The following is a 25,511-nucleotide window of genomic DNA, read 5'->3' on the forward strand; positions in this document are numbered from 1 at the left end:
TTTGCCACTCTGGAACTTTGCTGTGTCAAGGCTGACAATTAGTTGGCTGGAGCTGGGTCTGCTTTGTTGAACAGAGATTTCATGAAGTGCTTTTGTCTCTAATCCTTTCGATCCCTGATACCAGAAATGAGTCACTCAACACCATCTGAGCTGGTCTCCTTAGAAAATGGGGTAACTGCTTGACAGGGTCTGCCTCACAGGGTTTAATGACAGTATTTTGTGAACTTGAAAGTAAGGGAGAATTGTAAACCATTAGTAATACAATCTGCTCTATTATAGAAAAATGTGTCCATATGATTGTAGGCCAAATGTTTGTAAATCAAAAGCTTTGGAATGTACTAAAGGGACTTGGAAGCTTCTATGTGTAAATTTGAATCTTCATTTATTGAATTTATTTGAGAGGTAAACATGGAATGATTTCAGCAGCATTGCTTCATGTCTTGGAAAGACTCTTTACAGCTTCCATTCCACCCCTTTACATTTTCATACTGTAAACCAATCTGCTGTTTTGACTTAACAAACCCAGGGAAATATTTAAATATGAAACATTGACAGTATTATGTACAGGGTGTTCAAAAGTCTTAGTGTGGTTTTAAGGTGTTAAAGTTCAACATTACTTAAAATTTCTCTTTTTATTTAAAAAGTTGCATAACGCCTTTTAGTATTCTCAACAAGTTTAGATAAGAGTAGTTAAGTGATTTCAATCATATCCAGTTCTTTGGACCCCACCTGGACTCTGCTTGGCAGAGATCTTGGAGTGGTTGTCATTTCCTTCTCCAGCTCATTTTACAGATGAGGAAACTGAGGCAAACAGGGCTAAATAATTTCCCCAGGGTCACACAGCTAGTAAATATTGAGGCCAAATTTGAATTAAGGTCTTCCTGACTCCAGGCCTGGCACTCTTATCCACTGCAGCACCTACCTGCTTTTAGGTAAGGATAGTCCTTTTCAAGTTCAAGTTCAAGAACTAAGTTCAAGCAAGAAGAATAAAATTCAAAAAGGAAATGAAGATGCATTGTCAGAATGCTGAACGAATGTAAACAATCATGTCCTTTATGACTTCTCCATGGTCCATTTCCTATACATTTGATTATTTCTACTTTTCTTAGTTTTGTGTACTAGACATTAACTGTGGAACCCAAAGTGACCCTGGCAAAGTCAACTTTCCTGAGCCTGTCTTCCCATCTGGAAAATGGGGATGATAAAAGAGCATCCACCTCATGGACTTCTTGCTAGACAAAAAAGTATGTTTAAAGCACTTTAAAAATATTAAAGTACAGTATGAATGTTATTACATATTACATTGCATACAATTTATATGTATTGTTTGTGATAATGGTCAAGAGTGATAGTGGTACATGGGTAAATTAGCACCCAATCTAGTTTGGGGATGGTAATTTAAAATATTCCTTGAGATGTATTTGCTTTGCCAAATGTGTAAAATTGACCGATTTGAATCTCTCCTCCAATACCTCTTCTTTCCTCTTTCCCCCTTTCCTCTACTTTATCTTCCTTTCTCCTCTTCTTTCAGGAAGATTGAGTATGATGATGATAGTAAAGTGCTTAACATAGTGCCTCAACATAGTAAATGCAACATAAATGCTAGCTGTCATTATTAATATTATCTTTGTTCTGAAAGCTGTAAAGCACCAGGTTTAAAAAATATATAAGACAATAGCTAATTAGTGCTGTGTTCAGTGTCTGCATATAGTTTCGTCTCCTATATTCATCCCTATTGGGTCTATTCTCTTTATATTATAGGGTTAGGAGTGATTTGAGTTGAGAGAAGCATCTTCCTTCCCACTCTGAAATGACATTTAGACGTTTGAGAATTTGATATGTTAGACTTTATTTTAAGCAATGTGTCTCTCTCCTCAATGCTTATCTCTAGCTCGTGTTTCTGGGCCTGTCATTTATAAACATGGATAGTTAAAGGCAGAAAAATGCATCTTACAAACTTAAGCTGGAGACAGAGGCGTTACCACATTGATACTCTTGTAACCTATTAGGTTCTGGAACATATTGCAATCCACTTCCACAGTGAGTCTTTGGAGCCCTCTCTGGGTTGGAGTAAACTGGATCTGGTAGTAGAGAGAGTTTCCAGGCCCGACAGAACCTAACCTGAAATTTACAAGAATAGCAATTAAACATTAATATTTTTGTTACCCTGTATCTGACTCTGATTCTATCTTTTCCCCCTCCTCTACACATACATATATAAAAGAGAGAGGGTGACATCTCTACAATTTGCAGTTAGAAAGAATTGCCTAGACTAGGACACCGAGGGGTTAAGTGACCTGCCCATTGAACCCAGATCTTCTTGGCTATCTGTTTTTTTCACTGATCTATGATGTCAGTTGTTTGGTTTTGGTTCAGACCTATGATTTCATTTTTCTTTCTACTAATAGAAATCAACACTTTCCCTGAAATTAGAGAGTCTCTTGGGGCATTGAATGTTTTAAGTGTTCAAGCCAGTGTCATATGGTCAGTTTACACCTGGTTTTAAACTCAGGTCCTTCTGTTCTTGAGGCCAGCTCCTAACTGCCTCCTCCCCCCCAATGCTGTTCTTAAATTCTTACGTTTTACAGTTTTAGTTTAAAAAATTCTACTATGTAATGTTCACTTGCTGAAACCAAACTTGTTTTCATGGAGTGATAATATTCTGTGATCTCCCCCATCTTGATGTCAAAACACTGGCTCCCACCTCCCTTCCCACACCAACAGTAATAGCTTTTAACGATTCTCTTGCAGTGGGGAAGAAGGCGGAGTGAGGGCGCAAGTAAGATGGCCTCATCTAAGTCCAAAGTATATCTCTAGAGATGTGCTGGGTCATATTTGCGACCTGGAACATCAAGTTTACTTTACAATAAAAGAGAAAGTGAAAGACCCAGCCTGTTGGCATGGGCCTGCTCTGCACTAAGTTCAGCATTAATATGGTAAGCCCCCAGAAGCAGGGGGGGGGGGGCACTGGATTGCCTAAGGAGGGGTGGAGATGGAACAGGGCAAAGCTCCCATGCTGCTAAGTGTGTATCACTCCAAAACTAGGATTATTACAGGGATACTCAACATTTAAAGAAACAAACATAAACAATGAATGAATGAACAAGAAAATTAAAGAATAAAATAACTGGAAGACATTTGGGCTATGTTCTCATGACTCATAGCTATTGGTAACCAGTCTAAATCTCTTGGAGACTTGATTGTTTTTGATTAGCTGGAAGAAAAAGACAGTCACCCTTCTCTTAGCAGCCTTTTACCTGTAGACCCTCTCTCTGTAAATGAGTCCTCTTCCAAACACTGTGATCATACAATCTTCCATGGGTGAGTCCAACTTATTCTGAACATAGATGGAGGCTGTGACTGGTTCATACAGCCTTGCCTTCTCTGGCACCTGTGGGGAGAAAGAGAACCTGTCACAGCCACAAGGGCAGGCTCGGCAAGTGTCAGGGACATGTTTATCAAGGCAGTTACTGTAAGTGAAGAACTAGAGAGAACTCAAGTTAGTCCTTCTCCACATTGATGCAATGCTCTCAGCCTCCACATACCCTCCCAGCTTCAGCTTCAGTTACAGTCTGAACCCTGATTCCAGCCTGAGCTCAAGGCCAGAGACCATGCAAGGAGACAAGAAATCAGCACAGGACCAGCATCTGTTGTCTATAACTGAAGATGACTTTCACTAAAGATGAAACATGCTTCCTTCCCACCCTGTTATCTACATCCTGATAGAAAACTGATGGGCTTAGAGTACAGATTGAAACTTCCTTCCTTCCTTCCTTCCTTCCTTCCTTCCTTCCTTCCTTCCTTCCTTCCTTCCTTCCTTCCTTCCTTCCTTCCTTCCTTCCTTCCTTCCTTCCTTCCTTCCTTCCTTCCTCTCTTCCTTCCTTCCTCCTTCCTTCCTCCCTCCCTTCCTTCCTTCCTTCCTTCCTTCCTTCCTTCCTTCCTTCCTTCCTTCCTCCTCCCTCTCTTCCTTCCTTCCTCCTTCCTTCCTCCCTCCCTCCCTTCCTTCCTTCCTTCCTTCCTTCCTTCCTTCCTTCCTTCCTTTTCTCCTTCCTTCCTTCCTCCCTCCCTCCCTTCCTTCCTTCCTTCCTTCCTTCCTTCCTTCCTTCCTTCCTTCCTTCCTTTCTTCCTTCCTTCCCTCCCTCCCTTCCTCCCTCTCTTTCTTCCTTCCTTTCTTCCTTCCTTCCTTCCTTCCTTCCTTCCTTTTCCTCCTTCCTTCCTTCCTTTCTTCCTTCCTTCCTTCCTTCCTTCCTTCCTTCCTTCCTTCCTTCCTTCCTTCCTTCCTTCCTTCCTTCCTTCCTTCCTTCCTTCCTTCCTTCCTTCCTTCCTTCCTTCCTTCCTTCCTTCCTTCCTCCTTCCTTCCTTCCTTCCTTCCTTCCTTCCTTCCTTCCTTCCTTCCTTCCTTCCTTCCTTCCTTCCTTCCTCCCTCCCTTCCTTCCTTCCTTCCTTCCTTTCTTCCTTCTTCTTTCCTTCCTTCCTTCCCCTCCCTCTCTCTTTTCTTTTCTTCCTAGGTAATGAGGAAAATTATTTTGCATGATACATTTTTCTTACCTTTATGGCTGGGAGAGAAAGAACTTGGACTTGAAAGTGAAAGAAAATTTAAAAAAAGAAAACCTTCACAATTGAGGAAGATAGAAATCTAGATTTTAGATGGTAAGATGGAGCTCTCTTTGGGAAATAACATAAATATCTCTTGAATATAGAAGGAAAACCTGCTTGCAAATAGGATCTCCTAACTATTACAATAAATGACTCTGAAGCACTCTTCTCATTCTGCTTTTCCCTGAAAGAGTCAGGTACTATCTCCTGCGTTAGGTCTGTGATTTGATGGGAGAGAATATTTCAGAAAAGTAATTCAGGTCAGTAATTTAGGTAAGGAATAACGCCTAACCTCGATGGTGAGCTGTGGTTTACAGATGACCAAGTCCCGTTGAGCAAAGTAGCTCATCTCAGAATCTGTATGGGTTGCCACAGCTGTCAGTCTCAGGATGTTGTTCTCAGGAGAGCTTTGCACAAAATGGGAGGAGGGCAAGCTGGTACTGATGGTCCTAACTGAAATACAAGAGGAGTAGAGATCAGAGGAAAAGTTTGAAAAGTTTGAGGAAGACCCTTTTAAAAGAGATGCACAGCTACAAGATGATTAAATTGTTGTTAGCCTGATAAAATTATTGAAGTGAACTCCCATCAGCTTGATTGGGACTATATGTGGTGAGCCTTTGGGGGGAAGTGAGGATATGTTTAAGTTTGTTCTGTGGAAGTAGCCTGCTAAACAGGCAAAAACAGAGCTACCTGACCAGGATTTCAATGACCTGCCAAAACATTTTCTGAGGCTTTTGCTCCTATTGCAAGGGAAGCCAAAGGACATTGTGCTTGAGCAAAATGGGATTGTGTTTTACCTTCATTTTCTTGAAATGTAAGTAATAAATTCTTTTTGTAGAGCTGGGTGATGGTGATTCCATTGTAGTCCATGGCTAGGATCCCTATTACCAGCTCCACAGTCTTCTCTTCATTAGTGTAATTAAAGAATGTCACTGCCAACTCAACATCTCCATCCAAAGTTATGGAGCTGGAAGAATGCAACAGCATGTGTAAAGGACCCCATGTCTCGGGACTAAAGGGGAACCCATTGACCTGTCCAGGTTCAGCACTCTCTTGCCAGACTTTCTTCAATAATTCCTCTTTTTGTGGTGATCCTGAAAGATGAAAAATATAGAAAACTCACCTCTCAATCTTTAGAGGTTGGATCAGGGGTTGGATCAGGGGTTCTTAACGTGTGTGTGTGTGTGAGAGAGAGAGAGAGAGAGAGATAGCTAACCTTTGGCAACCTAGTGAAGACTATGAGCTAGTTCTCAGAATAATGTTTTTAAATGCATAAAATAAAATATATAGGATTATAGAAGAAAACAATTATATTGAAATATAATTGTCAAAATATTTTTTCTTTTATTCAAATTTGGGGACCTTTACAAATCTGCTAATTAATAGAAATCTTATTAGTCCATAGACCCCAGGTTGATAACCATTGGATTAGATGTTCTCATGTCATCCTTAGATGACTTCCAATGGAAATACGGTTGTTCTTGAGTAAAAGATCTGAATTAAGATTTTGAGGTTTTAAATCTGTTCAGACTCTAGGGTTACAAAGGCTCTTCTTCTTCAGAGTGCTACTGTTTGATACAATAAAGACAGGCCAACCAAAGTGGTTCACATTGAGGATCTAGAATGTAGCTTTCTAAGTCAAAGAACGGCCTTTTAAATATCACAAATATCACAAAATTGTCAGTTGAAGTAGACTCCAGAAGCCATTTGTTCTTCTCTAATCTGAATGATATTTCCCCTTACATTGCCAATAAGTGGTAATCTACTTGAAGCCTTTTTCTGAAGACTTCTCAAAGTGACAACTCTCTCTGCCTTTTAAAGCAGCTCATACTATTTTAAAATAGCTATAATTACTAGAAAGCTTTATCTTAAGTTGGGCTGAAATCTACCTCCCTATAGTTTCTGCCCATTGTTCCTAGTTTTTTCTTAGAGTATTTTTTAAGATTCAGTACACCTTCATAGAACACCAGCATAGTTACCATTAAGGTGCCTAGTATAAGAGTTCACCATATGACTACTGGTACATCATTTCAGTTTCCTTATCAGGTCTCTTTATAAATGGTAAAGCAATTAGATCATTCATGTTTAAAGCATGTTTCTCAGGATGGGAGAGAAAGTTACACTGAAAGTAGTTTCATTGCTTCCAGAGAATACCTCCATTTTTGTGGTCATTATTGTTTAGTTGTTTCAGACACATCTGACTCTTTTCTTGGCAAAGATACTGGAGTGGTTTGCCATTTCCTTTTCCAGCTCGTTTTATAGTTGAGGAAACAGAGGCAAATAGAACTAAGTGACTTGCCCAAGTTCACACAGCGAGGAAGTGTCTGAGGCTGGATTTGAACTTAGGTATTCCAGACCTAGCACTCTATCCTCTGTGCTATTGCACTAGTCATTCAATTTATACCTGCCTTTCATCCTATTCCTATTTGATCAGATTAAATGAGATGATATATAAAAAACTCTTTGTAAACCTTGAAGTATTATGTCATTATTATTTCCTACAAAGATTCCCTCTAATATTTCCCCTCAAGGACAATGTGGGGTCTCAGCAAAGTCTTGGTCCTTCCCTTCCTGGCTTTGTACCTTCATGGTATTTGTAGTTTTGGGTGATGTCTTCACAACGATCCCCTCCGACCCCCTTGGTACTGATATTGTTGCCCACGTATTTGGGGCTTGCATCAGCTCGAACCATTGTCCCATCTTCGTGCCTCAACCAGACTGCACAGGAAGCATTGAGTGAGGCAAAAAGGGCTGGTGCCCCTGGGCTCAGCTCTAGAACCCCTTCCTTGATTGCCTTAACTGGAACTAGGTCACATGTCAATAAGACTGAAAGAAAAATGGATCAGGTTAGAGAAAATTTCTGCCCCTCCCCCAATGACAAGAGCTGCCCCAAAGTAACAGAAGTCTCCTTGACTTTCCCCACACCCTGTTCCTCTTTCCCTTCCAATCTTATTTAGTTTCTGGCCATCATTTTTTCTCTCCCAGGATCAGGGTGAGAATTGGGAATAAAGTTTCTGAAATTGGAGGTTTTAGGGAAGGTCAAATGAAGATTATAAACCTTTGGAGGTGGGGCTAATGAGAAACATCAACTTTTTTGCTCTGATCAAGAGGTGATGTGACACACAGTAGATTATAAGAATTCTCAAGATGGTAGCCCAAGAAATCAAGGACTTCACAGATTATTTCACCATGTCTTATTCCCTGTATCCCTTCCTAATTCTTTACTAGATTTCCATCCTTACCATTAGCGCCACCTTCTTTTTGAAGGCGTGAGTCCACAATCTGCCATCCTCCGTAACCTGGGGGTAGATCAGGTCTTGCCATCCAACATTCAGTTGAAACTTGGAAGATACTATGAATAGGAAAAGGGAAAAACTGAAATGGAGAAGGAGCACTTAAAAAGGTTTTAGATTAAGGAAGCTTTAATATTGAAGCAAGCCCTGATTTTGTCAGTTAGAGTATTCTATCCACCAATGCAGATCCAAGTTTTGCTAAACCCAGGAGATTCATCATCATCATCAATCATCATCATCATCACTTTCTCTCTTCTTCTCCTCTCCCTCCTCCTCCTCCCACTTCCCATCCCCCTCCTCCATTCCTCTTCTTGCTTATCTTCCTCCTCCTCCTCCTTCTTCTCCTCTGTTTCTTCCTCCTTCTCCTCCTCCTCTTTTTCTTCTTCCTACTTCTTCTTCTTCTCCTCTTTTCCTCCTCTCCTTCTCTTATTCTCCTTCTTCATTTCCTCTTCTTTCTTCTCTTCCTCCTTCTCATTCTTGTTCTTCTTGTTCTTTTTCTTAATAAAAAGAGTCAGCATCTGGTGGCCAACTTTTTGGAAATGACCCTTTCTGAACTTAGGTTGATGTCTACATAATAAATACAAGGCTTTTGCAGTTTTGTAGGTCCTATCAGAGTTTTTGGTCTTTATGCCCTGGCCTTTGAGAACCCAGAATTTTCTTTATATCATATTATATCTAATATCCTTTATATATATATGGCTCATTCTGGAGAGCAATTTGGAACTATGCTCAAAAAGTTATCAAACTATGCATACCCTTTGATCCAGCAGTGTTACTACTGGGCTTATACCCCAAAGAGATACTAAAGAAGGGAAAAGGACCTGTATGTGCCAAAATGTTTGTGGCAGCCCTGTTTGTAGTGGCTAGAAGCTGGAAAATGAATGGATGCCCATCAATTGGAGAATGATTGGGTAAATTGTGGTATAAGAATGTTATGGAATATTATTGTTCTGTAAGGAATGACCAGCAGGATGAATACAGAGAGGTTTGGAGAGACTTACATGAACTGATGCTAAGTGAAATGACCAAAACCAGGAGATCATTATATACCTCAACAACGATACTGTATGAGGATGTATTCTGATGGAAGTGAATCTCTTCGACAAAGAGAAGATCTAACTCAGTTTCAATTGATCAAGAATGGACAGAAGCAGCTACACCCAAAGAAAGAATAATGGGAAATGAATATAAACTGCTTGCATTTTTGTTTTTCTTCCCGAGTTATTTTTACCTTCTGAATCCAATTCTCTCTGTGCAACAAGAGAACTGTTCGGTTCTGCACACATATATTGAATCTAGGATATACTGTAACTTATTTAACATGTATAGGACTGCTTGCCATCTGGGGGAGGGGGTGGAGGAAGGGAGGGGAAAAATTGGAACAGAAGTGAGTGCAAGGGATAATGTTGTAAAAAATTACCCTGGCATGGGTTCTGTCAATAAAAAGTTATTTAAAAAAAAAATATATATATATATATATATACATATATATATATATATGTATATATATATATATATATATATATATATATATATATATATAGCTCTTCAGTCATCAAAATACACCTTTAATAAAGAAGAAATGGAATGTAGCATAATTGCTGCACAAATTCAGGAAGGAGGCTGGAGATTGATTATTTTTAGACATTTTGTTTTTGCCTTTCTTTGTATCCCCAGCACTTACACACAGTCCCTACTACACAGTAAGCACTTAATAAGGGCTTGCTGGCTGGCTACCACATGAGTGGTTGTCTCATTTGCCTCTACCCCTTGAATATGTGTCTGTGGGCACTCCCTCTCACGATAATAATGAAGATGAGAGGAGGTGGTATAGATGGCTCTGGATGTCCTGTTTATTTGTATGTACCCCTTCGGCTTAAATCAGTCACTATCCCATATCCTACCCTTCCACTCGGGTTTCCTCACCAGATTCGGCTTCCTTTGTGCTCTCCGATGGGAAGCCCATTCTGATCATAATATTCATTTACAGTCAAAGCTCCTTTTGTGTCCTGGGCTGAATCATAGATTGTGATAACGCGGGCAGGAATACCTAGGGACCTCAGCACTGTATAGGAGAAGGAGACAGTGGATAAGTCTGGGCCTATGACAGCATAGTGAAGAATATTTATTACACTCTACAGCTGTACAGAGCACCATTGTAAGTAGTATGGAAATCACAATGGAAGAAAAAGATATAGTCCCTGCCTTCAAGAAATTCCAATATTAATTGAGCAGAAGCAACACTTAATAAAAGAACATATAAGGCTTTGAAATATAGAATTATGCCCCAAGAGTTATAAAACTCCATATATCCTTTGATATAGCAATACTACTATTAGATCTGTTTCTCAAAGTGATCATTGAAAAGGAAAAAAATCCTATATATTCTAAATTTTTTATAGCAACTCTCTTTGTGGTGGCAAAGAACTAGAATTTGAGGGGATGCCCTTCAGTTGGGGAAGAGCTGAACAAGTTTGTGGCGTATAGTAATGCTAGAATACTATTGTGCTATAAGAATTGACAAGCAGGTTGGTTCTAGAAAAATATGGGGAATGGATGTGCATGAATGTTTGTGGCAGGTCTCTTTGTAGTGGCCAAAAACTGGAAATTGAATAGATGCTCATCAATTGGAGAATGGCTGAATAAATTGTGGTATATGAATGTTATGGAATATTATTGTTCTGTAAGAAATGACCAGCAGGATGATTTCAGAAAGGCCTGGAGAGACTTACACGAACTGATGCTGAGTGAAATGAGCAGGACCAGGAGATCATTATATACTTCAACAACAATACTATATGATGATCAATTCTGATGGACCTGGCCCTTTTCAACAATGAGATGAACCAAATCAGTTCCAATGGAGCAGAAATAAATTGAATCAGCTACACCCAGCGAGAGAACTCTGGGAGATGACTATGAACCATTACATTGAATTCCCAATCCCTATATTTTTGTCCACCTGCATTTTTGATTTCCTTCACAAGCTAATAGTACACTATTTCAAAGTCCAATTCCTTTTGTACAGCAAAATAACTGTTAGGACATATATGCTTTAACATACTTAACATGTATTGGTCAACCTGCCATCGGGAGGAGGGGATGGGGGGAAGGAGGGGAAAAATTGGAACAAAAGCTTTGGCAATTGTCAATGCTGTAAAATTACCCATGCGTATAACTTGTGAATAAAAAGCTATAATTAAAAAAAAAAGAAGAAGAAGAATTGGCCCTAGAGTAAGAAAGCTTACATCCTATAATTAGAAGCTAGCATAATATGTAGCATAAAAAATTTGCTTCTCCTCTTTGGATGTCAATTATTTTATCTGTCAAATAAGGGAGTTGGATCAGTTGACCTCAAATGAATGGTACGTTTTAGCTCTAGCATATCATTTTCTGCTTCATACATTATTTGTGTAACTTATTTTCCCTTCTTCTATTTTGGGACCTGTTTTTAAGTCATGCTATACTGGAAAGTTTCCTATAAGGTATAAGAGAAACCAATTTACTTATTTTTATTTGTTAAATTGCTTTTTGAAAAGACATAGTAACAAAGATTGGAAACATTAACTAAAATGGGGGCTAGACTTAGCTGTGGATTTTACTTACATATGTTCCTTCTACTTCACATTGTCTTGCTTAAAAAATGAGTGGAATTTTAGGTTGGATCAGTAAGATAAATATATTTTAGTGGCTATATCTGAATTTGGTCCATAAAAAATTTTAAATAGAAGAATTGGGGGGCTATGGATAATGTGACAATGCTGATATTGGGAATACTGATTTTAAATTATTATGTTATTGTAACCATCACTGATTTTGTAATCTGCCTTAGAAAGTCATATATATATATATATATGATATGTATATATATAAAACTATATATATAATTTAATAATTAGTAAAATTATTCACCATAGTTAAAAAATATTGAAAGACTTGAATGAAATACTGTAGAATGAAACAAGCAGAACCAAGAGAATGTTTATATAGTAACAATAATATTATTCCAAGAGCAACTGTAAATGACTAAGCTAATTTGCTAGTGTTTAGTTATTTCAGTCATGTCTGACTCTTTGTGACCTCATTTGGGGATTTTCTTGGCAAAGATACTGAGTTTACCATTTCCTTTTGCAGCTCCTTTTGCAAATGAGGAAAATGAGGTAAACAGGGTTAAATGACTTGCCCAGAGTCACACAGCTAGTAAGTATGAGGTTGATTTGAACTCATGAAAAATGAATCTTCTGAATTCTAGCTGCTCTTATTTTGAGTAATATAAACATTCAAATCAATCAAATACAAAGGATTTATGAAGGAAAATGCTATCTCTATCTCAATCTTTAGATGGAAGTATATACATTGCGTATATCTATATATATGTGTGTGTGTATGTGTGTATGTGTGTGTGTGTGTGTGTGTGTGTGTATTTATATTTATCCATCTATTTTGGTCTTCTTTAATGCAATATTGAGAAGGAAGAAGACAACTTGGAATTCAAAATGTAATAACAAAAAAATAAATATTTTTAAAAGGCTTTCAAATATGGTATTTAAAGAATGCAAAAATAAATATAGAGGCACTGTAACATAATATAGATACTTAAATACATTCACACACACATAGATATATACTTAGATATGTATACCTATGGATATATGGATCCATGCATCTTCATAGGTAGAGATATAGGAAAAATTCAAATAAAATGAACCTTGAGGAACAGTAGGGTTAAGGTATATGTTTCATATGTGTTTGAAGGAAGACATAATATTGTGAAGAGAAGGGAAGAGTATTTCTTTCGAAGCATAGAAAAGCAGTGAAGCTAAAAAGTTCTAGGAGATAGGCAGGTAGAAAGTGACTTTTACCTGAGCAGGTGACAGCTGCCAATACCCAGGCCTGCCCATTGGGCACCTGCCTCCCTTGGCCAGTGAGCCATTGCCAGAGGATGGGCAAGCTCCCTCGGCGTTTATACAAGAATCTCACATCCTCCCAATCTTGTATTTCAGGTGTAGTTAGAATATTCTGCTCCTTTCTGTTATTCAGCTGTTGGGGAATTGGAAATGAGAATGAGATATTAATATTGATCTCCTAGGGCACCTCAGTGGGAAAGATCCTGAGCCACATGGAAGTGATATTTGAAAAGGTCCTTGCAAGTTTAGATGCCCCCTAAAAACTGCTTTAATTTTTCTCTTTTTTGTCCTCATTTCTTATCTTCACCTTTCCCCCTCTCTTCTCAGTCTTTCCTCTTTTTTCCTCTCTCTTCATCTCTGTTCTGCCTCTTCTCCTTCTTCTTTCTCCTCTCCTGTTTTATAACAGGCCACTTCTGTGTCCTTTCTTCCCCGACCCATCCCTTCATTGAAGTGATCAGATTTACTCATGAAAAATGTCATTCTTCTCAAAAGGTTTTTGATAGACTGGAGAAAGCACCAGGAGAATCTATAAGAAATGATATTGTGGGTAACCCTGACCTCTTAGACTTTTAAGTACAATTTAAAAATCAAATCTTTATAAATATGTAAATAGCAAATATTAAAGACAGACACTTTGCAAGAGCTCTGACCTTTAGGAGAAAGATGGATTAAAAGGTTGTGGGATTAAAAACTAGGAATTTAAAACCGGATTGTTTTTCCCCCCCTTATTTCCAAGGTGAGTCATCAACATTTATTAAATGCCTACTGTATCCAGAGTCCTGTATTGTTAAAGTGAGATACAAAACTTACTACCATCTTTTTTACATGAAACATCTTCTGATCTTCCCTGTTATCACTACCTCTACTCCACAACTACTAGTGCCTTCTCTTATCTAAGTACTATATATTTGTTTTGTAATTATACAAATGGAGCCTCTAAATAGAGACATAGAAATAGACATACATAGACAGACAGACAAACAGACACACATACAGAGTACTTCTCCATACCATTCACTTACCAAGACTCCAAGTACCCGAGCCACATGTACAGGATTATTCCACTGATTGACTTCCTTATCTACTTCCTGTAACCTCAGGCTGAGATCAATAACATTGGTATCAAACTGTAAGTGCAATACAGGAGGATATGTCAAGGTCTTAAATGACCCTTAAGTGAGTCCTTTGTAAAATAGATTCCTAATCTGGAGTATCTTTCACTTGACCCTTCTCCAGAATCTTCTTCCTCTCTTCTCTCTTTTCCTCCCTCTCTTAACAATTAAGAACTCTCCCCAGGTCCTGTTCTTCTTCCTCCTTCTTCAAACTCTCACAGGTGTTTGTCTATTAATCCAGAGGAAAAGGATGACCTACTGAGATACTCATTCTATTTCATCATTTCCTAAGAGCCCATGTAGATGTATGGATATACATCCATAAGCAAACATATCTCTCTGCGTTTTTGTATTTCTATATTACGGTGCCTCTATATTTGTAATTTTTGCAATTATTTATGTATTTTGTTTGAAAGACTTTTTTTTTTTAAATCCCATAAGGCCAAGGAAATTGGAACTTCCATCTCTGAAATGGATACTGAGATTTGCAACCCAATGCCCCATCCATCCTACCCTAAGAGTCCCTGTACCTGACCAAAGTCCCAAGGCTGAGGTTGGATGCATTCGGATGTGCCCAGGTAGATGAGGCCATTCTGGTTCAGCAAATATTCTCTGCGTTGTGCCTCATTCTCCAGGAATACTGCATCCTCTGGAAAGGTAAGTGAGCAAGATCAAAGCTCATGGGATTGCCAGAGTTATTCTCAATGCCATGACCTCTATGCACTCAGGGAGAAAAGGCCAGGGTCAGTAGAGGTCTTTCTAGCCCTGGAGAAAAGGAGAAGGCTCACTCTTACCATTCAATAACCACTTTTACCCACAATAACCAGGCTATTGAGTCTGCTTTCTTTGACTGAGAGCAGGGGAAGATGCTAAGGATGTTACAAAGCTTCTAACATCATAATTAAAAGTTTACACCTTCTGAGTGTTTGGAGAGAAGGGAAAATAATATCCCTTCATTCCCATGCCCACTTTCTTTTAATTCTTTTAATTACAGTTAAAACAGTAGATTTCAGGGAAAAAAGGATAGCAATGGACTTTGCATCTTTCTGTTCTTAATAGAGTAGGCCTTTCTTGATTCAAAGCTCTTGAAAATGGATATTTTTGCAAGAAAAAGCTTTAACAGTGGAGGGGAAGAAGGGAGCAGAGGGTGAATGAGTGAACCTTAACTCTCATCAGAACTGGCTCAAGGAGGAAATAATTTACCTACTCAATAGGAGTATAGAAATCTATCTTATCCTGCAGGATAATAGGAGGGGAATGGGATAAGAGAAGGGGGGAAGGGTGAAAAAACAGCTCTTTTTGAAGGAGGGAATGATCAGTAGCAAAACACGTTTGAGGAGGAACAGGATGAAAGAAGAGAGAGAGAAATGAGGGGAAATATAGTTAGCAATAGAAATTGTAAAAACGAATTTCAAAGCAAGTTCTCTGATAAGGGTTACCTTCTCAAACATAGAGGGAACTGACACAAATTTATAAAAAATAAGAGCCATGCCCCAATTGATAAATAATACCAGGTACACAAGACAGTAAAGAAAAAGATAATTTTAATTGGACTCTTAACAAGTGACTTGACATGACTGAAAGAAGTGGGAAGGATATAATAAAGAGATATACAAGATATCCATTATCTTTTTGGTGAGTAGAGTATAATCTGCCATATCTTTTTTATCCCTTTCTTTTCATCCTCATATTTGGGATTTAAAGCTGGTAGGCCATCTGATTTTGTGTCATGTAAACCCAACATGATCCTGGGAAAAGTAATGTTTTGTTACCTAGTTTGGTCCTATTTATTGGAATAGGTAAATATCTCTATCTTTAGAAAGATTGTTTAAAGTTATATTTTCATTTTATAGAATCTGTTTTTGATTGATGTACACTTGCACTGAGTAAGAAATTTTCCTGAAAATCCTTCCCCAAAAGATCTTTTAAAATCCCTCTATAGAAAAACATCTCTTTTAATTATGTCTCCTCTCCCCTTACACAATTATCATCACAGCTTTTAGACCCTTATTAATTCTTAGCCAGACTATTTCAATAGTCTTCTAATGGATCTCTCTACCTCATCTCTCTTTATTCCAATCCATCTCTGTTTTTTAAAGTTTTTTTTTTTAAATTCTGAACTTAAAAACACCAAATAAAATTGGCACTCCTCATACACAGAAGAATAGAAAAAGGAGATAGTTCATGAAACTGTATATCACTATTATTTAATTTGTAACTTTGAAAACTATTCTACTTCTTTGTGATTCTTTCTGGCCTTCCTTCTGTTTGGACTATTCCAAAAATAAGACATTTCATCCCTCAGGTCTAGGACATTTTCTCAGGCTGTCCCCAGTGCTTGGGGTGAATGCAAGGCACATTCTCCCTCCTCTGGCTTTCTTTAAGTCCCAACTAAAATCTTACTTTTCTCCAGGAAGCCCTTTTCAACCTATCTTACTTCCAGTGCCTTTCCTCTGTTAATTATTTCCTATTAATCTTGTAAATAATTTGCTTTGTATTTATTTGTTTTCATGTTATCTCCCCAATTAGACTATAAGCTATTTGAGGACAGGAACTATTTTCTGCTTCTTTTTGTATGCTAGCACTTAGCACAGCGTCTGACAAAGTAATAATAAATATATTTTGATTGACTGATTGATTTGCTTCTGTGTGTTCAAAAAAAGTTTCTTTTCTTTTCTTTTTTTTTTTTGTTTATCTATAATCCCTATTTCATTTATTTTCTAAGTGTAGGTCTGATCATGTCACCTCCCTGCTTCCTGCAAGCTTCAGTAGTTCCCATTTCCCTCTAAGATCAAATATGAATTCCTTTATTTGGCATATAAAGCTCTTCACAACTTGGGTCCTTCCTGACCTTCTGATTTTCTTACATTATATTCCTTTCACATATTCTAATGTCCAGCAATATTGACCTGCTTGTTTTTTCTAGAACACAACACTCCATCTAATTTGCACCAGTTGCTCCCCATGTCTTGAGTGCTCATTCAACCTCTGACTTTTAGAATCTTTTGTTTCCTTAATACTTCAATTCGAGGAGCATCTCCTCAAGGACCCTCTCCTGCATCCCCCTGGCTACTGGTGCCATTTCTTCTGAGATGTCCTTTCATCCCCTCTGTATTTATTTATCTTGTATTACCTATCATCCCCCTCATTGAAATCAGGGACTATTCTTTCTTATTTTTTTTTCTTTTCCTTCCTTCTTTTCTTCCTTCCTTTTTTCTTTGTTGTGAAAGATTGTGATACAAAAGTTTTTCAGGGGAAAAAGAATAGCTTAGTAGGATCCTGAGAAACTCGTTATATTCTTCTCTTGCCCTAGGATGACTGGAAGGAAGGAGGGAGGGGGAAAAGGAATGTATATTTCTTTGAGGTAGGAGAGAAATGAGAGCCAGAGTTCTTTTACTCAGGAGGTTCTAATTTGATCGAGAACACAGATTTCTTCTACTCTTGAGTTCCAGGTCTTCCAACTTGAAAGGATAGGTTGGAGAACTTAAGAAAAATATATGGGTGTTTATCAAGGTAGCTGTTCTATTTGCTAAGAAGTTTTGAACTAGGGCAGTATAAAACATTTCCTCAAACTGATTTCTGGTTGTCCAGAGGCTCTAGCTCCTTTTTAGACCCATGTCTTCAGTCTCTTCATTCTAGGTATCTTCTATAAAAATAGTTTAACAATTCTTAGAATAACCTCAAGCCAAGATTTGAAAATGCTCCTGAAATTTGGGATCCTCCAGAAAAAAAAGATTGTGACATATCATTGTAGAAACTCAGTTTAGCCACATAGCTGCATTCTTTCATTATGGACTATGAGTCTTTTTTTTTTTTTTTTATGTTCTGGGCTTAAAATCAAGAAACCCCTTTGTGTATTATCTTGATTAAATTTTCCTGCTGAGGTCAAGATGCCATTCCAAAGATCCATAAGTTAATGAAGACAGATGACTTATGATTCAGTACCCAAATAAAGTTTATATGTCTCTGGAATCTATAATGCATTTTTGAAAGCAATTACCTTAATTACACTGCAGATAGAAAAATTAATAAAATGCTGACACCCAGACACACACTTCCAATTGCAGACAGGAAAAAACTCCTGGAGGCAGATCCTAACAAGCCAATATGTTTGACCTTCCTGATCCTGCCAAGTAGTTGTGCCCTTCCTAACTGACTCACATTTATATTGTATCTAGTCTGCTTTTTATGTATATATTTAAATTTGTTCAAGGGGTAGCTAAATGGCCTAATGGAGGCCTGGAATAGGGAAAACCTGAGTTCAAATCCATCATCAGACAGTAACTGGCTGTATGACCCTGGGCAAGTCACTTCTCCCTGTTACCTTGTTGCCTCAGTTTCCTCATCTGTAAAATGAGCTAGAGAAGAAAATGGCTGACTGCTCCAGTATCTTTACTAAGAAAATCCCAACTGAAGCTATAAAGAGTCAGACATATCTGACAGAACTGAATAAGATTTCTTCATGTCTCTTCAATAGAATACAAATTACTTGAGAACAGAGATTAGGAAAGAAGGCAACAAGTATTTATTAAGTGCCAGACCCAGTGCTAAGCATTTTACAAATATTATCTCATTTTTACCTCAGAGATAAATAGTTGAGAAATAGTTGTTATTATGTTTTAGCTCCATTTTACCATTGAGGGAATTAAGACCAGCTCTGAAAGACAGATGCTATTATCATCTCCATTTGTCTCATAAGAAACTGAAGCAGACAGAGTAAGAAACCAGAGTCATTTAGCTAATGAACTCAAGGCTTTCTGATTTCAGGCCCAGGCCTCCATCTCCAGTGCTATCTGGTGGCCTGTGGACCAGGAGTAATCCTCTGGGCCCATATCTCAATGTCCTATTATCAGAACTTACCTCGTCCCCAGGGATTAAAGAGTAGTGTGAAGTGGCCCAGGGGAAACTGAGTCTTTTGGGAGACCTGAAGCAGGAGGGAGTAGTGACCAATGATGGCGTCAGCAGGTGTGGTCACCGATATGGTCCAGGTCTCTAAGTCTCTGTCTTCTATGGTGGCCCTCCAGCATTTAGGGTTACCTTGGCTGGTGACTGGGAATTTGACTTTTGTCCTGTTTGTCACGGAAGGCTGCTTTCCTGAAGTGACACAAAATGATCAGTCTGGCACTCGGTACCTTTAGTGGTAAGTCAGAGCGAGAAGAGTACAGTGATAAGAAGTTTAGGAGGGTGAATCCTGGAGACGTGAGGCGCAGAGAGATGTGTGTTCAAATATACTTATATTTACAAATATTAAATAAACAGAGCAGCTAGGTGGTGCAATGGATAGGCTTTGGCTCTGGAGTTAGGAGAACTTGAGTTCAAATGTGACCTTAGACACTTATGAGCTGTGTTACTCTGGGCAAGACTTAATGCTGATTGCCTCTAAAAATCCTCAGGTGGGACGCTTACAAACTTATAATAATATAATTACATATGATATATATTTATATATATAAAATAATAACAACAATAATAATATTTGATAGTTATTTAGGACTTGCTCTGTACCAGGCCCTTTACAATTATTATCTTGTTAAAACTGGACCAGAAGAAAAGAAAAAATCTTCCCATTGGCCAGGCAGCACAATAAAGTAGGTAAAAACCAGAATCAAAGTGGGTAGAGAGCCAGAATCAGTGTCACTCTTTGACTTTGAACAAGTTATCTCTCAGGCTTTCTAGGCAGCTCTCACAGACTCTTTTTAGAGCAATTTTAGATCCATTTTGGTAGTGGAAGTTTCTTCACTACATCAGATCTCCTTAAAAAATATATATATCTTGATAAATGTGGAAATATGTATAGAAGATTTGCACAAGTTTAACATATATTGGGTTACTTGCTGTCTAGAGGAGGAGATGGGCAGAAGGAAGGGAGAAAATTCTGGAACAAAAGATTTTGCAAGGATGAATGTTGAAAACTATTTTTGCATATATTTTGAAAATAAAAAGCTATTATTTAAAAATAAACTTAAAATACATAAATAAAAAATAAAATAAAATAAAAATATGTTTTCATGTCAGTGCTGATAGAGCAAACCCAGATAATAAGGGCTATACAAACTTGAGAATGTCTTCATTTATTTTACTATCGCTATGAGAGCTATAATACATAGAATACAGTATTGGGCTTTGAGTCAGAAAGTTACAGCCATTTTAGTCATGTCTCACTTTTCATGACCCCATTTGGGGTTTTCTTGGCAAAGATCCTGGAGTGTTTTGCCATTTTCTTCTGTCTAGAGTCACACAGCTAAGATACAAGTCTAGATTTGAACTCAAGGTCTTCCTTATTACAAGACCAATACTCACTCTATTGCACCAACTAGCTGCCACTAAATGACAATAAAGGGCAATTTTTCACAGCCTCTTGGGAAATATGTTTAGCTTTGGACAAGATTACTTACCTGTTTCAGCCACAAGGGCGACCTTCTTTAAAACCTTAAAGAATCCTCGAACCTGTGGGCAGACCAGGTGCAGGATGATGGTAAAGGGCTGTCCTCTGCGGACAATGAGGCGACTGGAACTGATCTTGTTGGTATGATGTTCCTCATTGTTTTTGGCTACTTGCAAGTCACAGCTCTTGATGGATAGGGCTGTTTGGGGGAAATGACATTGTGAGATTTGAGCCAGATCTCAGATCAAATACCAGATTCATTCTAGCGGTCGCTAATCTTTTCTGACCTTGGTCCTGAAGTTATAGCCAACCCCTCCGATGTCCTATAACTAGAAATCTGCAGCCTCTCTGTCACTCACTCTTATATAATTATCATTTCCACATTGTGAGGGTTAGGAACATGGCATCCTGGAAAGACCGTGTTAAAATTTTTGACCTTCTCTTCATATCAGAAAAGGTCTGATTTTATTTTCCTTTTTCTATTATGGGGTGTTCACAGTAACTTACTGGAAAATTTGCTTAAGTATTTGGTCACAGGCTATGTGTTGGTCAATGTTAAACGTAAAAAAATATTTTTTCTGTGTCATCTGCTGCCCTTCACATGACATCTGCGGTTTCTACAAAACTCCCAAATTTCCATTTTATTTCTTACGCTAACCCACAATATATCAAAATCGTGATGTGGAAAATTATGCTACAATAGAAATAACTATCTTCCTATTGACCAAGAACCAGACTTTAAGAGAGCCTTCGAGATTATTTTCTAGGAGAAGGGACTAGAGGGTGAACAGGAGGATGAAGTGATTTATTTAAGGGAGAGAAGGCACAAGAATTTATTAAACTTCTGTTATGTGCCAGGCATTGTATTAAAAGCTTTATAAACATTTCCTCATTTGATCTTCACAACAGGCAGATGCTATTATTATTCCCATTATATTGTTGGGGAAACTGAGGCAAATAGAAGCTAAGGACGGGGGCCATTCTTTCTCCAAGCTTATATATTAATAGAGTATGGTCCAATTACTATTTAGCCTCATGTGCTTGGGACCTCAGTGCATCAACTCAAGCCTCAGCCCATTACAGAATTACACAGTTAATAAATTTCTGAGACTATATTTGAACACAGACCTTCCCAACTCCAGGTTCAGTGTTCTACTCATTGTGTCATTTAGTTAGCTGTCTTTCACTTCGATGCTCACAGAACCCTAGTAACATTTCATTCATCTTATAACATCTTTTCAAGGTAAGGAAGGAACAAAAAAATTATGATTTGTAGGTGGTGGTGTTCATTCTTTTCAATTGGGTCCCACTTTTCGAGACCCCATTTGGGATTTTCTTGGCAAAAATACTACAGTGATCTGCCATTTCTTTCTCCAATCCATTTTACAGATGAGGAAATAGGCAAAAAGGCGTAAGTGATTTGCCCAAAGTCACATAGATATTAAGTATCCAAGACCAAATTCAAACTCAGGTTTCCCAGGCCCATTGGTCTCTCCACTGGGCCTAGCTGCCATATATTGTGATTAGCTTCTAGCTATTATTTTATATAGATGGGGAAAGCAAAATGGAATCTATTTCACTGGGCCTACCTGCCCTATATTGTGATTAGCTTTTAGGTATTGTCATTATGTAAATAATGTAAATAAAAAATAGAGTCTATTCCTTTTGGTTTAACAAACATCTATCAAATGCCTATTACATGCAATGCAATTTTTATTACCTGTAGTCAGGTTTTATTATTATTTTTCATTCAATAGCATTTTATTTTTCCAATTACATGTAAAGATAGTTTTCAAGTCATTTTTGTAAGATCTTGAATCCAAATTTCCTTTTCTCTCTACCTCACATACCTCCCCCTCCCCAAGACAGCAAGCAATCTGATATATACAATCATTTTAAACATATTTCTGTATTAGTCATATTGTGAAAGAAAAATCAGAAAAAAGGGAAAAATCACAATGATTTTTTTATCCTCGAAATAGCAAGAAATTTGAGAATAAACTATTTAGCCTGACATTCAAAGCACTCCATGATCTGGTACCAGTACCCTTTCCAGCTTTATTTCACACTAATTTTCTTAGGCTTTTGTTGTTTGGGATTTTTTTGTCTATCACAAATGTCATTTATAAGAATCAAGAAATAAATCAAGAAATAAAATGAAAGGAGAAATGTTTTTAGAAAACCAAGATATATAAATATAGTGGTATAATAATAAATACTAACATTTATATAGCACTTAATATGTTCCAGGGACTGTACTAAGCCCTGTAAAATTATCATCTCATTTAATCCTCATAACAACCTTTGGAGATAGGAACTATTATTATCCCCATTTTATAGATTGGGAAACTGAGGCAAACAAGTTAAATGAGTTGACAAAGGTCACGCAACTAATAAGTGTTTGAAGCTAGGTTTAGACTTAGGTATTCCTGTTCTTAGGCACAGTGATATATCTACTGCACCACCTAGGGGCCTATTACTAAACAACAAGGATTAAATGAATAAGAAATACTGAGAAAAGGATGGGAAGAAAAAAAAAATCCCTGTACTGTCTAATAATGATCAAGCTTGGTGGAAGACTATGGGTCTACAACATTGCATATGCTGTCATATTCTGTTTATATGTCGATTCGGGTTTTTTAGAATGCTCTTTTTTAGATCTTTTAAAAAAAATTCTTTGTTGCAAAGGATGACTCCCTGGGGAAAGGAAGAGAGAAAGATATATTGGGGAATAAAAGTTTTACAAAAGTAAAACCATATCAAAAAAATTTAAAATTTCGGGAAAAAATTACGTATCAGAGACTTTGTTTTCAAGGAATTTGCAATGTAGTAGAAAGTATTTGATACCTCCTCAGATAGTTATAAGGTATGATTGAATAAATAGAAGAGGTCCAAGCAGAGTGATATAATATAATATAAAAGCTGAGGAGGGAAAAGATAATTTCTAACTGGGAGAATCAGGGAAGGCTTCTTGGAAGAGATAATATTTGACTTGGGTCTTGAAAGAAGAGAAGGGTTACAAAGGATGGGAAAGGAGATTCATTCTAAGACTTGAAATAATGACACGGAGGCAAAGAGGGCTGGACAGCATTAGAATAGTTTGACCCAAACATAAAGAAAGGATACAAGCATAAAGAAAGGAAAGAAGCATTTATTAAGCACCTACTATGTGCCAGACACTAAGTTAAACACTTCACAAATATTATCTTATTTGATCCTCACAACAACCCTATGAGGTTCTCCATTTTACAATCGAGGAAACTGAGGCAGACAGATTAAATGACTTGTCTAGGGTCACTTATAGTAAGTATCTAAGGCTACATTTGAATTGAGGTCTTGCAGACTCTAGGCTAAATGCTCTGTCCACTTTACTACTCAGGTGCCTTTCAAAAAGACTAATGTGACTCCCCTCCATCAGAGTTTGAACCCTGTTCTACCCCTTTTCTCCCCATAGTAACCATTCCTGGTGATCATGCTTTTAACTTCATTAATAAATGACATTTATGATAGAGAAAAAAATCCCAAATAACAAAAGCCTAAGAAAATTAGTGTGAAATACAGCTGAAAAGGATACTGGTGCCAGATCATGGAGTGCTTTGAATGTTAGATTAAATAGTTTATTCTCAAAGTACTGAGAACCCTTGAAGACTTTTTGATAGGAGAATGATATGATCACATCTATGCATGTGGAAGATTATTTCACTAGTAGTGATGGATAGATGGGAAAAGGGACAGACTAAAGGTAAGGATATTGCAATAGTCCAGGCAAGTTCACTTACTGATCTAGGATGGTGATGGTAGGAGAGAAAAGAGAAATATATTTTAAATTAATTGTTTTATTTTTTTCTGGTTATACATGATATTAATTTTTAAAATACACATTTCTTCATGAATCTTATTGGGAGAAAAAAAATCAGAACAAAAGGGGAAAACTGCGAGAGGAAAAAACAAAACAAAAAAAAAGGTGAATGAAAAGAGAAATATTTTGGCAAGGAATTAATTGATGATGGTGATGATGATGACTACTCAATTTTCAATGGAAAGAGCACTATCTCTGATAGTTATTTCTTGTGAGAATCTGGGAAGTCACTGAATATTCTTAGATCTCAGCTTCCTTATCAATAAAATGAAAAGGTAGATCCAGGTGACCTCTAAGTTCCCTTTTCATTCTAGACCTAGGAAACTGGGATCGGAGATCTGTAAAATGATAGACCTCTAAGATGACCTCCAAGGTTTATTCCATTTCTAAATCCTTTCATTCTATGGATGAAATCACTAGAGGAGAGGATGCAGATGAAGAGATGAATAATATAAAGATGAAAAGGAAATAAACTGAATGAATCCAAAGTAGAGGTGAATGGGAGAATAGTTAATGTTAGAAAGTTCATGGTTGTTTTTGCTGTTGCTTTTTTCTTGAAGAGAAGAGTTGCTTTAAGTTTCTGAAGGAATAAGCTTTCTGATGAGAAGGAACATGGGTTTTTTTCTTATTAGTCTGATGGATGCCATTCACTTTTTGCACTTCTCTAATTATCCCAGCCATAGTTAGGACCTGGTTAGTAATATAATCAAATTGATTCTGTGACTTTTAATTTATACGTAATTGATTTTGTCCTGCAACTGCCTGTCATGATTCTTTGTCTCTGAACTTTGTTCAGAAATTATCTGACCTGTGATGAGTTAAGTTTAAAAATCTAGTTCTCCTATTAATCATGATTCAATTCTTGTGTCAAGAAAATCTGTTACTATTGAAAGAAGTAAATAGAACCAGAAAGTCTAGTATCTTTACACCACCAAACTATACTTCAAGGATATCTGGTTTGTTAGTCAAAGAAGTCTGGGTTGCTGTCTCTAATACACCTTGTAGATGCAGCTAGACTAGAACAATGAACACTTTTTAGTCATAGGAGGGAAGGAAGAAGTTGTTGTTAGCACTTATTTCTAATTTCCATCTAATAATGTTTTCTTCCATCTATGATACTAATCTTCCTATATTCTGTGTTTCCAAAACTATAAAAGAGAGCTCTCCCCTTCATTCAGAATCTTAGCTTTGCTGGAAAAGCTGAGATCCTATTATTTGCTAAATCCATACTTTGCTAATAAATTGAACATGCTCAGATTTTTGTGTCTTAGTTTACTCTAATTTCAATCACAACACTAATCACCTAGAAGCATGAATTTTCCTTTGCTTGCTTTGGAGGAATAGTCCAACCCTTATGCC

At 37.4% G+C, this 25,511-nt stretch overlaps 1 protein-coding gene across 1 annotated transcript in view; it reads right to left on the reverse strand.

The window, feature by feature from the left end:
• Nucleotides 1–1,824: 1,824 nt before the first annotated feature.
• The window catches only part of EPB42 (erythrocyte membrane protein band 4.2), a 30,497-nt gene continuing 6,810 nt past the window's right edge, over nucleotides 1,825–25,511 (reverse strand). Inside the window, exons 2-13 of the mRNA XM_051977174.1 lie at nucleotides 20,304–20,492; nucleotides 18,769–19,002; nucleotides 14,439–14,557; nucleotides 13,819–13,923; nucleotides 12,752–12,929; nucleotides 9,816–9,954; nucleotides 7,839–7,948; nucleotides 7,180–7,422; nucleotides 5,394–5,690; nucleotides 4,889–5,049; nucleotides 3,258–3,391; nucleotides 1,825–2,121 (exon numbers count right to left, since the gene is read on the reverse strand). Of these exons, the coding sequence (XP_051833134.1) occupies nucleotides 1,959–2,121; nucleotides 3,258–3,391; nucleotides 4,889–5,049; nucleotides 5,394–5,690; nucleotides 7,180–7,422; nucleotides 7,839–7,948; nucleotides 9,816–9,954; nucleotides 12,752–12,929; nucleotides 13,819–13,923; nucleotides 14,439–14,557; nucleotides 18,769–19,002; nucleotides 20,304–20,492 (2,072 nt within the window). The 3' untranslated portion in view covers nucleotides 1,825–1,958. The remainder of the gene's footprint in view (nucleotides 2,122–3,257; nucleotides 3,392–4,888; nucleotides 5,050–5,393; nucleotides 5,691–7,179; nucleotides 7,423–7,838; nucleotides 7,949–9,815; nucleotides 9,955–12,751; nucleotides 12,930–13,818; nucleotides 13,924–14,438; nucleotides 14,558–18,768; nucleotides 19,003–20,303; nucleotides 20,493–25,511) is intronic.

Source organism: Antechinus flavipes, chromosome 2 (assembly GCF_016432865.1).
Source record: "Antechinus flavipes isolate AdamAnt ecotype Samford, QLD, Australia chromosome 2, AdamAnt_v2, whole genome shotgun sequence".
Lineage (NCBI taxonomy): Eukaryota > Metazoa > Chordata > Mammalia > Dasyuromorphia > Dasyuridae > Antechinus > Antechinus flavipes.